This window comes from Eucyclogobius newberryi, unplaced genomic scaffold (assembly GCF_026437365.1).
Source record: "Eucyclogobius newberryi isolate DKJ021-1_F unplaced genomic scaffold, fEucNew1.0.hap1 SCAF_10, whole genome shotgun sequence".
NCBI lineage: Eukaryota > Metazoa > Chordata > Actinopteri > Gobiiformes > Gobiidae > Eucyclogobius > Eucyclogobius newberryi.
Window position 1 is genome coordinate 24,390,724 of NW_027315724.1, and position 13,935 is coordinate 24,404,658.

General features: G+C 40.5%; 2 protein-coding genes across 2 annotated transcripts; both read left to right on the top strand.

The window, feature by feature from the left end:
• Positions 1-3,735: 3,735 nt before the first annotated feature.
• Positions 3,736-6,383, top strand: LOC140369679 (extracellular calcium-sensing receptor-like). The gene is made up of 5 exons (XM_072456965.1): positions 3,736-3,999; positions 4,072-4,854; positions 4,927-5,154; positions 5,221-5,344; positions 5,461-6,383. Exons 1-5 carry the CDS (start codon positions 3,736-3,738, stop codon positions 6,381-6,383), a joined length of 2,322 nt encoding a protein of 773 aa, XP_072313066.1.
• Positions 6,384-9,951: 3,568 nt separating this feature from the next.
• On the top strand, positions 9,952-12,676 carry LOC140371212 (extracellular calcium-sensing receptor-like). Its single transcript, XM_072458428.1, has 5 exons — positions 9,952-10,240; positions 10,322-11,134; positions 11,238-11,462; positions 11,531-11,657; positions 11,760-12,676. The coding sequence occupies exons 1-5, from the start codon at positions 9,986-9,988 to the stop codon at positions 12,674-12,676; spliced, it is 2,337 nt and encodes a 778-aa protein (XP_072314529.1). The 5' UTR covers positions 9,952-9,985.
• The last annotated feature ends 1,259 nt before the right edge of the window (positions 12,677-13,935 follow it).

A 13,935-nucleotide genomic window follows, 5' to 3' on the forward strand; every position in this document is an offset into this window, starting at 1 on the left:
AAAGTTTCACCAGCGTTGTTTCTACTCTCATGTTCCAAGTGTCCTGTGATAAAACATCCACCTCTTTCTGTCTCCACCTGCGAGTGGTCACACATACACCGCGCCCACTGACACGACACAAATCTGCCTGATCCTAGAGCATTTGACCCGTCTGCCACAGGTCTCTAGTCAGGACCGACACAGCTAAGGCAGGGGCCGACAGGGCCGACGGGGCCGACGGGGCTGCTAACCTCCTCTACAGCTCGGCCCACAATGGCCCATTTACCCATCAGCCCACTGAGAAAATCCCTGTATGCCTGCTACACGTAGATAGATGATTTTCTATTGTATTTTACCAAACCAGACATTTCCATACCCAATATGATGCATTTTCCTCAAGAAATTGGTACAATTTCTGGATACAAATTAAATGTACAAAAAACTGAAATTCTCTTTTGCTGGCAACCCCATCCAAACATTAAAAAGACTCACCCATTTAAAACGGAATCCCTGAGATATTTAGGTGTGGTGCTCCATAGAGCCCAATCAACAATTATGGAGAAAATCATACTCCTATTTTAAGACCATTAAGAAACATCTTTAAAAATGTAATCTTATCCCAAACTTAAATCTAAGTCAAAGGATTGAAACAACATAAATTAATGTTTTGCCAAGATTTCTCCCGATTTCCATCCCCAACAAGCTGTTTGAAGAGTGAAAAAAACAAAAACAAAAAAACATGAAGTTCAATGTAAAGATATTGAGATTAATGTTGTGCCAGGGGTTCCTGTGCAGGGACATACAAACTAAACAAATTTGTTGAAATCTTAAACTGGTTGGCTTATGACTAATGTTTTGTACCAAATGGATCTGATCATAAATTAAGGGTTTGGATTCAAAAAGTATAAACGTGTTTTACTAGATTGTAAGAGACAATCAAATGAAAAGCTTTGATATGCTCAAAGAATCCTTTGGGTCGGAGAAACCAGACTTTTATAGGTTTTCACAAATAAGGAGAGTGTGGCCCTCTGATTGGGATGTTTTTCTAGGCTTACAAATGTGAGCTTTCAAGGGGAATAATATCTAAATCATAGCAATGCATTCTAATCTGGGCAAATACTCTACTAAATATATTAAAAACAAATGGGAAGGAGAGAGTGGTCTTGTTTTAACGGACAAACAGTGGGAAGATGTTTGTACATCCCTGTGGAAGATAGCAAAATCACATGTTTGGAGAGAGTTTTGTTGGAAGAACGTTTCAGGTTTTGGCTTAACACCATGTCAAAGTGCCCATTATTCACAGGGAGGTACAGACAGTTGGAAAGATTGTGGCAGCAAGGAGGCAAAACACTATCACGTCTTCTGGGAATGTCCTGTTGTTCAGAAGTTTTTTATTGAAATTAAGGATGGTCTGCAGACAGTTTTTGACCTTTTCCTTTCCACTAAATTTTGGAACTGTGTACCTGGACCTTAAATCTCCTGCCATGGACATAGTGAGTGGATATCTTTGGAATGTGCTTTTGGCAACAGGAAAAAAAGCCATTACAAAGAAATGGATGACGTAAAAACCCCCGACAACCAAGGACTGGACTGACTTAATAACAGGAATTAGACTCATGGAAATCATAACATTCAAACTTAATTTGGAAGAGGACAAATTTGACCTACTCTGGACTCGTTGGGACTTTTATTTGATCATTTATTGATTTCTGATGTTTTATTTTTTTCTTTTGAGGTTTGTTTGATGTCTACTGTTGTTTTTTGCTCTCTGTTCGTACTGTGTTCTTATGTATATTTTTTTTCTTTAAAAAGAAAAAAATGTTTCAATTTTTTTTATATATATTAGCGGAATTTATTTTTCAGGTTCTGTAGCATACAGAACAATATTGTAAAATTATATCTTATTTTCCCCATTTCCAATTATAATTCCAGAAATTAAATTTTTATATTGTATGCTTTCAGTGTTAAATTGATCCTTTATGACATCCCCTAGTTAAGTAGTTTTAAGTCAAAGCAGTCTGTAAGGGTACCATTAATATAAATTCTAGCAATTGCCTTGATCCTATAAGGTGGGAAGAGAAAAGTTTTTCCGATTATTTTTTATTCCATTTTCTGATGGGTTTTCTGTTGAATATATCTGTGTATGAATTAATTTACAAAATGATGTTTTACTGATTCAAAGTTATGTTTAAAGTCAGGTGACTGTGAAGTATATGTGAAGTATATATTTTATGGTCCGCTCTCCCTGTTCTTTTTTCTGTTTGGACTTTCCTCAAATATTCTTGTACAGGGATTCTATATGATTTAGTTCTGCCTCTTGGAGTTGTTTCTGCTGTTTTTTGGTTTGCCTGTTCTCTTCTTTCTTCCTTGCAGATGTATAGGAGATTAAATATCCTTTCAATTTGTTTTCTGCATGGTAAACCTTTGTCTATTTATAAAAAAATATATAAAAAAGCATACCTGTCATTAAAGGAGAAAACGTTGCATTTAATTCACACAAGCAATAAATAATAGCTTTGTGGGGAAAAAAACAAACAATCCCCTTATAATTTTAATTGATTAATTCCCTCCCCAAATCTTGACAAGATGATTTAAAGCACTTTGAATTACTTTGTGTACAAATTGTGCTCGACAAAACACCTGACTCCCAATTATTTTGTCCCGGATTCTTCCCAGAATGACTTATTTGACAGGAAATAAGTGGGTTGTAGCTTTCTTTTACAATGTTGCAGCTTGAGAGTTCCCTTTCATCAGATGTGGACAAAACGGAATAAATAAAGAAATGTTCTAAGCAGTTTCTAAAAAAATGTGCTAAATGCTTGTATGCTGCAGTTGAAATCATGTCTGTTAATGTATTGAAACCTTACTTATTCTTAATCTGGTGTAAAAAATCAAGCCCCGTCTGTTGTCACTATCACACATGTATCGTATAACACAGTGTTCATATATAACATATAATATTTTGCAGAGAAAAGGAATTTATTCAGTCATCATGTTCATTAAAGTGCAACTCAAAGCGCTGGGAAGGAAGTTAACTTGTTACGTTTTGGTTGTTTAATGTTTAATTAATGATGCGATATGATGTCTGTTTTTCCTCCTTTATCTTTTAGTGAATAATAATGCAATTTGTCCAATATGAGTTTAAGTACAATCTTATATTGCTACATAATTTATATTTGTTTCTGTTTTCACTGATTTAAATCTAAGATCTTGAGTGTTTGTGAGTGGATAGTACAATTCCGTCATTACAGCTTCAGTTGTTCCAAACAGTATAAATATGAGTGCAGGTGCTTTTCAACTCCACAGGATGTGAATGGTGTTCTGTGGGTCAGAGCTTTCAAACTAGATGGCGACCTCTCATAGGTGGCAGGAGCAGGGCTGGGCACTTCTGCAGCTGTTGTTGGTAGCCTCTTTCTCTCAGGGCAATGATCTCCTCTGCAGACATTTAGGGGATACTGACAAATTTCAATTGTCCAAAGACGGTGATATTATATTTGGAGCAATCTTCTCCTTTCATAGCAGCTGGGAAAACCAGGAAAACAGACAATTAAATTACTCTCAAAGCCCGTCGACTCTACAGTGCACAAGGTAAGATGTGAGGATGCTTGCAAATGTGTTTTATATATATACATGACCTATTAAATATAGCATAATTAAAAGCACTGCTCGATATGTTCATCAAGTATGTAAAATGTTTTTGTTATTATATATTTCTAATACAGATTGAACCTAAGAGGATTCCAATATGCCCAGTCAATGTTGTTTGCAATAGCAGAAATTAATAACAGCTCAGTCATTCTGCCAGGCTTATTGCTGGGCTATAGGATGTTTGATGCTTGTGGCTCTATTATTAGAGCAGTGAGAGGTGCATTTGCACTGGCCAATGGCAATGAAGAAATATGCCTGTCCTCCGTAAAATCACGCAGCAGAGCAGCCCAAGTTCAGGCCATTTTAGGAGAAACTTCATCCTCACTGTGCATTGGAATGGCAACAGTTCTTGGTCCCTTTCATTTGCCACTGGTAAGCTTAAATACATATTTGTGACATGCCAGATGTGGACATGTTTATTATGCCTGTGATGTTTGTTTCCAGATCAGCCACTTTGCCACTTGTGCTTGTCTGAGTGACAAAGTGAAATACCCCTCTTTCTTCAGAACTATACCCAGTGACTTCTACCAAAGCAGAGCCCTGGCCCAGCTGGTCAAGCACTTTGGTTGGACATGGGTGGGAGCCATCAGAACAAATGATGATTATGGCAATAACGGCATGGCCACTTTTACTGAAACGGCCCGTCAGCTGGGCATCTGTCTGGAGTACTCTGTGTCCTTCTTCAGAACTGACCAATGGGAAAAAATACAAATTATAATCAACACAATTAAACACTCTACTTCCAAAGTAATAGTCACATTTCTTGCACCTACTGAGCTTATGTTGCTTGTGAATGCATTATCTGTACATAATGTGACTGGTTACCAGTGGGTGGGCACAGAGGCCTGGATCTTTGATTCTAAAACTGCAGATTTGGACAAGCACCACATCCTGGATGGGGCAATAGGGTTGTCCATCCCAGAGGCTCATGTCAGTGGCATGGAGGAGTTTATGATGGATGTGAGACCACTCAACACGTCTGGTAATCAGTTATTTACTCAGTTTTGGGAAGCACTGTTCGACTGTGAATTTAATGCAGAAAACAGTCACAAACAATGCACAGGAAAGGAAGACTTGAGTGATGTGCACAACAGCTTCACTGACATGTCCTTGATGCCAATCTTTAACAATGTCTATAAGGGAGTGTATGCAGTGGCCCATACCCTGCATAAAATCCTCAAATGTAACAAATCCTGTCAAACTGATGTGGCTTTGGATCCTTACATGGTGAGTAGGGACACGCAATGAATATTATAATATTCTACAGTCAAAGAACCTCAATTTGTTGTTTTTTATTAGATATTGCAGCATTTGAAAAATATTCGTTTCCAAACAAAAGAAGGGGAAGAGGTGTATTTCAATGAGAAAGGTGACCCTGCTGCTAAATATGAAATCATAAACTGGCAGCCCGCTGCACAGGGCACAGTGGACTTTGTCACAGTGGGCTTCTATGATGCGTCTTTACCTGCAGACAGACAACTAAAACTACAACATGGATCTCTAATCTGGGCCCAGAATTCAAAGCAGGCGAGTAGTTTACTGTGGTCACAACATTATAGAGTGAGTTGTTAAACAACGGTTTGTGTAATCCAGGTGCCAACATCAGTTTGCAGCAAAACGTGTTCACCAGGAACACGTAAGGTTCTCCAGAAAGGAAAGCCAGTGTGTTGTTACGACTGTGTACACTGTGCAGAAGGAGAAATAAGCAACACTACAGGTCCTGCAGGTTTTGCTTTTGAAAACAGTTTTCAAAAGTCATATTTATCTCCACTTTACTGACTCCTTGTACTGTGTCTGAAGTTCACTGATGAAACAACATTTTTCCATTTTCAGATTCCATCACTTGTGTCCAATGTCCTCCAGATTTTTGGTCCAACGTCCAAAGAGACACATGTGTGAAGAAGGAAACAGAGTTTCTGTCTTACAAAGAAATCATGGGAGCCCTGCTCACAGCTGCCTCTTTGTGTGGAGCATGCATGACTTGTGTCGTGGCCTGGATTTTCTTCAAATACAGAAAAACTCCAATTGTGAGAGCCAATAACTCTGAGCTGAGCTTCCTGCTGCTCTTCTCCCTGACCCTATGTTTCCTGTGCTCTCTCACCTTCATCGGACGTCCCTCTGAGTGGTCCTGCATGCTGCGCCACACTGCGTTCGGCATCACCTTTGTCCTCTGTATCTCTTGCGTTCTGGGGAAGACTATAGTGGTGTTGATGGCCTTCAGAGCCACACTTCCAGGCAGGAATGTCATGAAATGGTTCGGGCCTCGTCAGCAGAGACTCAGTGTCATAGGTTTTACTCTGATACAGGTGCTGATCTGTGTCATCTGGTTATCACAATCACCCCCATTTCCATTCAGAAATGTCAAACAGTTCACTTACAAAGTTATTATTGAGTGTAGCCTAGGGTCACCTATTGGTTTCTGGGCAGTTCTTGGATACATAGGCCTGTTGGCTCTGTTGTGTTTTGTGTTGGCGTTCTTGGCTCGTAAACTGCCCGATAACTTCAATGAGGCCAAGTTCATCACCTTCAGCATGTTGATCTTCTGTGCAGTCTGGATCACTTTCATCCCAGCTTATGTCAGCTCTCCGGGAAAGTTTAGTGTGGCCGTGGAGATATTTGCCATTTTGGCCTCAAGTTTTGGTCTACTGTTTTGTATTTTTGTCCCCAAGTGTTTTATTATTTTATTAAAACCAGAGAATAACACCAAAACGAACATAATGAGTAAGAGTAGAACACACATTAGAACAAATGATTAAAAATATATATATCTATTCTTCCTTCATGCATAACAGTGTAGCCAATTCCTAATTTCTAAACTAGGTGTTGCTTGTGTAACAGGCCAAAGTACATCCACTGCCAGGAATATAAAGGTGCCTTAGCCATTTTATACCCTGGGTATATTATTGTTCACAAATATGTGACAAATATGTGAAATGTATGTATTTTAATGTCTATGGTACACTCCTCTCCATTAGATTGTTATAAAGGAAATTATATCTACTGCAATGATTGCAACTGCCCTGATTCCACACAAACATCGACATAAACTCAATACATTTTTAATATTCTGGTTGAATAAAGTTCATGAAAAATTCTCAAATATTTAGTCGACTCATTTATAGCAAACATACACACACACACACACACAAACACTCACGCATTTTGGTCCCCACAAAAATGTGGTGGTCCCCACAAGGTGATAAAGACAAACACACACACACACACACAGACACAGACACACACACACAGACACAGACACAGACACAGACACAGACACAGACACAGACACACACACACACACACACATGTATATATATATATATATATATATATATATATATATATACAGATAGACAGATAGATAGATAGATATAGTCTGGCCTTTCTTTCTTTACTCCCCTGGGTATAGTTTAGACTAGCGCAGAGTTTACCCTACTTAAGGGATATTCTGGGGTCCATGGTCAAAATATCAAATTTATCCATCCATCCATCCATCTTCTGCCGCTTTATCCGGGGCCGGGTCGCGGGGGCAGCAGTCTGAGCAGGGACTCCCAGACTTCCTTCTCCCCAGACACTTCCTCTAACTCCTCCGGGGGGATCCCGAGGCGTTCCCAGGCCAGCCGAGAGACATAGTCTCTCCAGCGTGTCCTGGGTCTTCCCCGGGGCCTCTTCCCGGTGGGACATGCCTGAATTAAATTAAATTAACTTAAATTAAAGATAAGCAAAAACATACAGGGCTGAAAACAAAAAAGAGTTGTTATTTCATTTTCTGTTTCTGTTTTGGTCAAAGGGTAGAAAGTCTCCTCTGTGGCAAAAATATGTTGATGCTAAACTATAAACTGTATTGGAAAGCCCCAATGCTGTTCTAAACACCACTCTGGTTGAAGCAATAACAGCGGCAAGAATAGTAAAATGAGGAGAATTGTTTCTAAAAGTAGTTACAGGAGCAGTCTATGTAGGTGGAGCCGCAGTGTAGCAGGGGTAGTGGCGTGGGGCAGGAGTAGTGGCGTGGGGCAGGAGTAGTGGCGTGGGGCAGGAGTAGTGGCGTGGGGCAGGAGTAGTGGTGTGGGGCAGGAGTAGTGGCGTGGGGCAGGAGTAGTGGCGTGGGGCAGGGGTAGTGGCATGGGGCAGGGGTAGTGGCGTGGGGCAGGAGTAGTGGCGTGGGGCAGGGGTAGTGGCGTGGGGCAGGGGTAGTGGCGTGGGGCAGGGGTAGTGGCGTGGGGCAAGAGTAGTGGCGTGGGGCAGGAGTAGTGGCGTGGGGCAGGAGTAGTGGCGTGGGGCAGGGGTAGTGGCGTGGGGCAGGAGTAGTGGCGTGGGGCAGGAGTAGTGGCGTGGGGCAGGAGTAGTGGCGTGGGGCAGGAGTAGTGGCGTGGGGCAGGAGTAGTGGCGTGGGGCAGGGGTAGTGGCGTGGGGCAGGAGTAGTGGCGTGGGGCAGGGGTAGTGGCGTGGGGCAGGAGTAGTGGCGTGGGGCAGGAGTAGTGGCGTGGGGCAGGAGTAGTGGCGTGGGGCAGGAGTAGTGGCGTGGGGCAGGGGTAGTGGCGTGGGGCAGGAGTAGTGGCGTGGGGCAGGAGTAGTGGCGTGGGGCAGGAGTAGTGGCGTGGGGCAGGGGTAGTGGCGTGGGGCAGGAGTAGTGGCGTGGGGCAGGAGTAGTGGCGTGGGGCAGGGGTAGTGGCGTGGGGCAGGAGTAGTGGCGTGGGGCAGGAGTAGTGGCGTGGGGCAGGAGTAGTGGCGTGGGGCAGGAGTAGTGGCGTGGGGCAGGAGTAGTGGCGTGGGGCAGGAGTAGTGGCGTGGGGCAGGAGTAGTGGCGTGGGGCAGGAGTAGTGGCGTGGGGCAGGAGTAGTGGCGTGGGGCAGGGGTAGTGGCGTGGGGCAGGAGTAGTGGCGTGGGGCAGGGGTAGTGGCGTGGGGCAGGGGTCACGGCTGGTGCAAGAATGTCACAAAATGATGTACTTTGCCAAATTGGACTGGTCCCCACAGTAAAAGTCCACTTTGTAAGTTTTTTCGTAATCTATATGGGTAAAAGTCAACTGCTGTTGTGATTTTGGGCAATACAAAAATAAATTGAATTAAATTTAATTGAAAAAAGGAAATCTAAATATATTTATTTTTTAATTACTATTACTATTGATTTACTTGAACACTAAAACAAACAAATCCCTCTTATTTCACTTCTGTTTTCTGTATTTTGCAAAAAAAATACAAAATTAAAACCTCATTATTGGTTTTTCAATACTGAATTCTGAAAGAAAAATCCAATACCCATAATACCCAGATTTTCTTGAACCAGGCTTTCACGGTTTAAAAGGATCAATAAAATCTAGTCTAGTACCAATTAAAAGATAATAGTTGCATCAAAATATGAAAGTAGTCGGATCATGTTCCGGTTCAAAAAAAGTCCTGTTGCACTTTTACCATTCCACTATTGTTACTTTTGAGTGAATATTTTACTTGTTTCATCTCAATGCTCTCCCATGTAGGCATCACAGGCTCTGCAATGCTATTTCTGGAATAAACAAAGATGAACAAATTATTTTTGTCTGGCAACTTTCTTTATACAACGAAAAACAAATACATAAGCTATAAATACAACAAATAGTATATATATAGTAGTTTTGATTCCTATTAATTCTTATGCAATTTATTGGTGTAAAAACAAATGCATGCTTAACGTATACTCCTCTTGCCCTCCTGGGATGACCTTTCACCTGACAGGTCTCTACAGCCTGCTGCACCTTTATAAATAGTGTAGTTGCTGGAGGATCTACAGCTAAAGCTATGTTAGCATCAGTGTTTTTGCTATTAGCTGTGTGGATACACGGAGGAGACTCGGTGTGCCAGCTGCACAGTTCTGTGCAGGTACCGGAGCTAGCCCAGAATGGGGACCTGAACATTGGGGGCATTTTTTCATTTAGAACAGGGCAAGACTATGTTGTTGACACATTTCAAAGGGTGCCAACATTTAGAAAATGCAAAAAGTATGTTCAAATTATTATTATTATTATTGTTTGTTAGATTAAAATGTGATAGCCCTACAGATATACTGAAGTTTTTGATGTTTGATTGTTTTGGCAGTCCACGTATTTAGTAGAGGATGCATTATTTTATTTCTGCTCTGGTTTGGTTTTGGATTAAATGTTTGATCATAGCTTAGTCCATGTTTAGACCTGGTGCTGATTTGAGCAAGTTTAGGCCAGGTTTGATCCTTGTTTACTTTTTACCTTGTTTTTGTTGCTAATTTTTTTGCTTCTCGCTTCTTTCTTTTTTTTTTTAAGCAAGATTTAGTCCAAACGTTTAGATAATGAGAACTTTCTTCTGTTCATTTCAGCTTCAATTTCCGCGAATTTAAATTTGCTCAAACAATGATTTTTGCAATTAACGAGATCAACCAAGATCGAAGCATTCTCCCTAATGTCACATTGGGCTGGAGGATATATGACAACTGTGGCACTATGGACATACTTAGGGCTGGGCTGGCATTGGTAAGTGGACTAAGGCAAGAAATTCAGGATGGCAATTGTACCAAAAGAGAGACAGTGCAAGCCATTTTGGGCCATTCTGGATCCACTCCGATAATTCCATTTGCCCAAGTTGTAGGAAGATTCAATATACCTGTTGTGAGTAGATACATTTATACATAAGTCATTTTGCTTATACTGTTGAGATATATGACCCCCCCTCTACTGTTTCTGTTTTAGATCAGCCACTTTGCCACATGTGCCTGCCTCACCAATCGCAGAATGTTCCCCACTTTTTACAGAACCATTCCCAGTGACTATTACCAAAGCGCTGCAATAGCCAAGCTCATAAAGCACTTTGGTTGGACTTGGATAGGTGTAATAGCTGTGAACAACTACTACGGTCTCAATGGCGTTGCCTCTTTTGTTCAGTCTGCACAAGAATACGAAATATGCATCGAGTACTCCGAAGCCTTTTCATCCTCTGGTCCACCTGAGCAATTGCAAAAAATTGTTGAAGTGATAAAGCGTGCGACTTCTAGAGTGATTTTGGCTTTTATGTCTCATCGAGAAATCAATATTCTGGCTGCAGAGATTTATAAGCGAAATATGACCGGGTTTCAGTGGGTTGGGAGTGATGCATGGATCACAGACTACTCTCTGGCTGATAGTGAAGGACATGGCATCCTTGTTGGTTCTCTGGGCTTTGTCGTCAGCAAAACACATATTCCTGGATTAGAGGATCACCTGAGAAGACTCCACCCATCACAGTTCCCCAACAGCCAATTTGTCAGGGACTTTTGGGAGAGCGTGTTTGACTGCTCACTGGTCAATTCTTTAAACGCAAAAAGAAAACCATGCACTGGAACAGAGAGCTTGCAAAATGTTGACATTGATTTCACTGATGTATCCGAGTTAAGATTTGAGACTAATGTGTATAAGTCTCTGTACGCAGTAGCACATGCACTTGATGACCTGTTAAAATGTGAAGAGGGTAAAGGGCCCTTTGCCAATGGGAGTTGTGCTGAAATGCAAAACATCCAGCCATCGCAGGTAAGGAAAGTGGCCCAATCAACACAATGTGTTTTCAAACCTTACAAAACATACAGTCTTTTCAGGTGATATTTAACAGCCCTATATCTCATGTAATTTATAGGTGCTGCACTACCTAGACAATGTAGATTTTACCACCAGAGAAGGACAACGAGTGTATTTTGACAGTTATGGAGATTCACCTGCAAGATATGAACTGGTCAATTTGCAAACTACATCTAAAGGCACTTTGGAGGCTATTACAGTTGGGATATTTGATGCATCATTTCCAGAAAGCCAACAATTCATTATAAATAACGAATCACTGATGTGGGGCAATAATTCAATGGTAAATAGAAACAATATTTCAAAAGAAAAGCACCCATGTATTCATCATACTTGTTTATTGGTTTACAGTTGGTACCAGTTTCAGTGTGCAGTGCCAGCTGTGACCCGGGGACTCAGAAGGTGCTGATCAAAGGCAAGCCGGTCTGCTGTTACCATTGTATTCGCTGTCCAGCAGGAGAGATTACTAACACTACAGGTACATTTATATTGGAAACCATTTCATTACCACAGGTGAATCTTGAGTTGTGAATTAAACATCTATTTTAAATGCATTTTGCACACATTATTTGTTTTCCAGATGCATTGCAGTGCCTAAAATGTCCCAGTGAATTCTGGTCCAATGAACAGCGAGACACATGTGTCCCTAAAGTGGTAGAGTTTTTAGCCTACACTGAACTCCTGGGTTACCTCTTGGTCCTGTTTTCATTAATAGGATGGTTTCTGACTATGATCACGACACTTATCTTCTACTGTCACAAAGAAACGCCACTGGTCAGAGCCAATAACTCTGAGCTGAGCTTCCTGCTGCTCTTCTCCCTGACCCTATGTTTCCTGTGCTCTCTCACCTTCATCGGACGTCCCTCTGAGTGGTCCTGCATGCTGCGCCACACTGCGTTCGGCATCACCTTTGTCCTCTGTATCTCTTGCGTTCTGGGGAAGACTATAGTGGTGTTGATGGCCTTCAGAGCCACACTTCCAGGCAGTAATGTCATGAAATGGTTTGGGCCTCTTCAGCAGAGACTCAGTGTTTTTGGAGCTACTCTAATCCAGGTCCTCATCTGTATCCTATGGTTAACAATAAACCCTCCTTTTCCAAATAAGAACATGTTGTATTATAAAAATAAAATCATTTTAGAGTGTAGCCTAGGGTCACCTATTGGTTTCTGGGCAGTTCTTGGATACATAGGCCTGTTGGCTCTGTTGTGTTTTGTGTTGGCGTTCTTGGCTCGTAAACTTCCTGATAATTTTAATGAGGCCAAACTCATCACCTTCAGCATGTTGATCTTCTGTGCAGTCTGGATCACTTTCATCCCAGCTTATGTCAGCTCTCCAGGAAAGTTCACTGTTGCTGTTGAGGTATTTTCTATTCTGGCCTCTAGTTATGGTCTATTATTTTGTATTTTTATGCCAAAAGTGTTTATAATTTTGTTTCAACCAGACAAGAATACAAAGAAGCACATCATGGGAAAGACTCAGAATTACATTCAATATTAACAATTTGTTTAATGTATAAACTGTCATTAAAATAAAACCTAATTTTATGATCATCTAATATTACAAGTGTGAATGACTACTTTCACCCGTATATTTATTAATTATTAGATATAAAATGTATTTATTATCAAATGGCACAGCACTTTACAGACACCAAAAACATAAAACATTATATGATTATAAACCTGTATTTGACAATAATAATTGTAGTAAAAATTACATCTGATTTCAATGAAATACGTAATATGTATATTCACATTATTCACATTATTTGCAATACAATAATATGGTATGTAATTAAATAGTTACTATATTAACTGTTCAAATATAAAGGTTAATACAGAAAAATTGGAGTTTGTATAACAAATTTAAAGTTTATGCCTAGCAAACCATTAACTAATTTACACTCATTGTTATGATCAACTTTAAATTCTTGAAATCATTAGAGCTCATGATCTTCCATCAAAACAACAGCACAAAACAAGAGCTATGAGTTATGACATGTTTGGCAAACCCACTAGGGCTGTCCATGTCCCTGAGGGAGGCAGCTCTGGGACTCTATATTGCAACAGTTACTTTATTTTCAGCTCAACAATGCCAACAGCAGGTGGCATGTGGCCTGGAGCAGAATAAGAGCCTGTATTTACACCAGTCTCTGTCATAACACGAGCTTGTTATGTAGTGAAGTCTCTGGAGTTTTGTACAAAAGAGGTCAGTGTTGAGGGTCCAATTATTTGTTACTTTATAATTTTATTTTATTCCAATAATAGTTTTCAGTTTATGTGCTTTGAAGGGACAAACTGCAAAATTATTAAATTCAACATTTTGAAGTATTTTTTTTCACATTTGTCTAAATGAAAGGAAGGGAAAATATAATCCAATCCACTTTATTTATACAAAGAAGTCCTGTCCATCCTGGTTTAAAGTCATGTCTTCGGTACCATTGAGCTGGAGCTGACCCTCGGTCAAGTACAATGACTATGGGAGCCAGGACGTGCCTGAAAAAGATATTCTGAATCTCTGTGGGACTCAAATAAAGATCAATTAATCTACTGAAGGGCCAGTCCATTCAAAACTTTAAAAACAAACATTAACATCTTAAAATAAACTCTAAAATGAACTGCAAGCCAGTGAAAAAAAAATCGGGGTGGTGTGCTCTCGTTTTTGCTTCCGATTAAAGAATCAGAATCAGAACACAGTTTGCAACATAAAACAGTGAATGATAAAAAAATATAATAATAATAATAACAACATTTATA

What these genes read in the sequence shown, in the direction of transcription:
- LOC140369679 (XM_072456965.1), top strand. Translation starts at nt 3,736, where the DNA reads ATGTTGTTTGCAATAGCAGAAATTAATAACAGCTCAGTCATTCTGCCA. An exon ending in TGGCTTTGGATCCTTACATG is followed by an intron (nt 4,855 to 4,926) that starts GTGAGTAGGGAC and finishes GTTTTTTATTAG; the next exon opens with ATATTGCAGCATTTGAAAAA. An exon ending in AGAAATAAGCAACACTACAG is followed by an intron (nt 5,345 to 5,460) that starts GTCCTGCAGGTT and finishes TTCCATTTTCAG; the next exon opens with ATTCCATCACTTGTGTCCAA.
- LOC140371212 (XM_072458428.1), top strand. Translation starts at nt 9,986, where the DNA reads ATGATTTTTGCAATTAACGAGATCAACCAAGATCGAAGCATTCTCCCT. An exon ending in GAAGATTCAATATACCTGTT is followed by an intron (nt 10,241 to 10,321) that starts GTGAGTAGATAC and finishes TTTCTGTTTTAG; the next exon opens with ATCAGCCACTTTGCCACATG. An exon ending in AGAGATTACTAACACTACAG is followed by an intron (nt 11,658 to 11,759) that starts GTACATTTATAT and finishes TTTGTTTTCCAG; the next exon opens with ATGCATTGCAGTGCCTAAAA.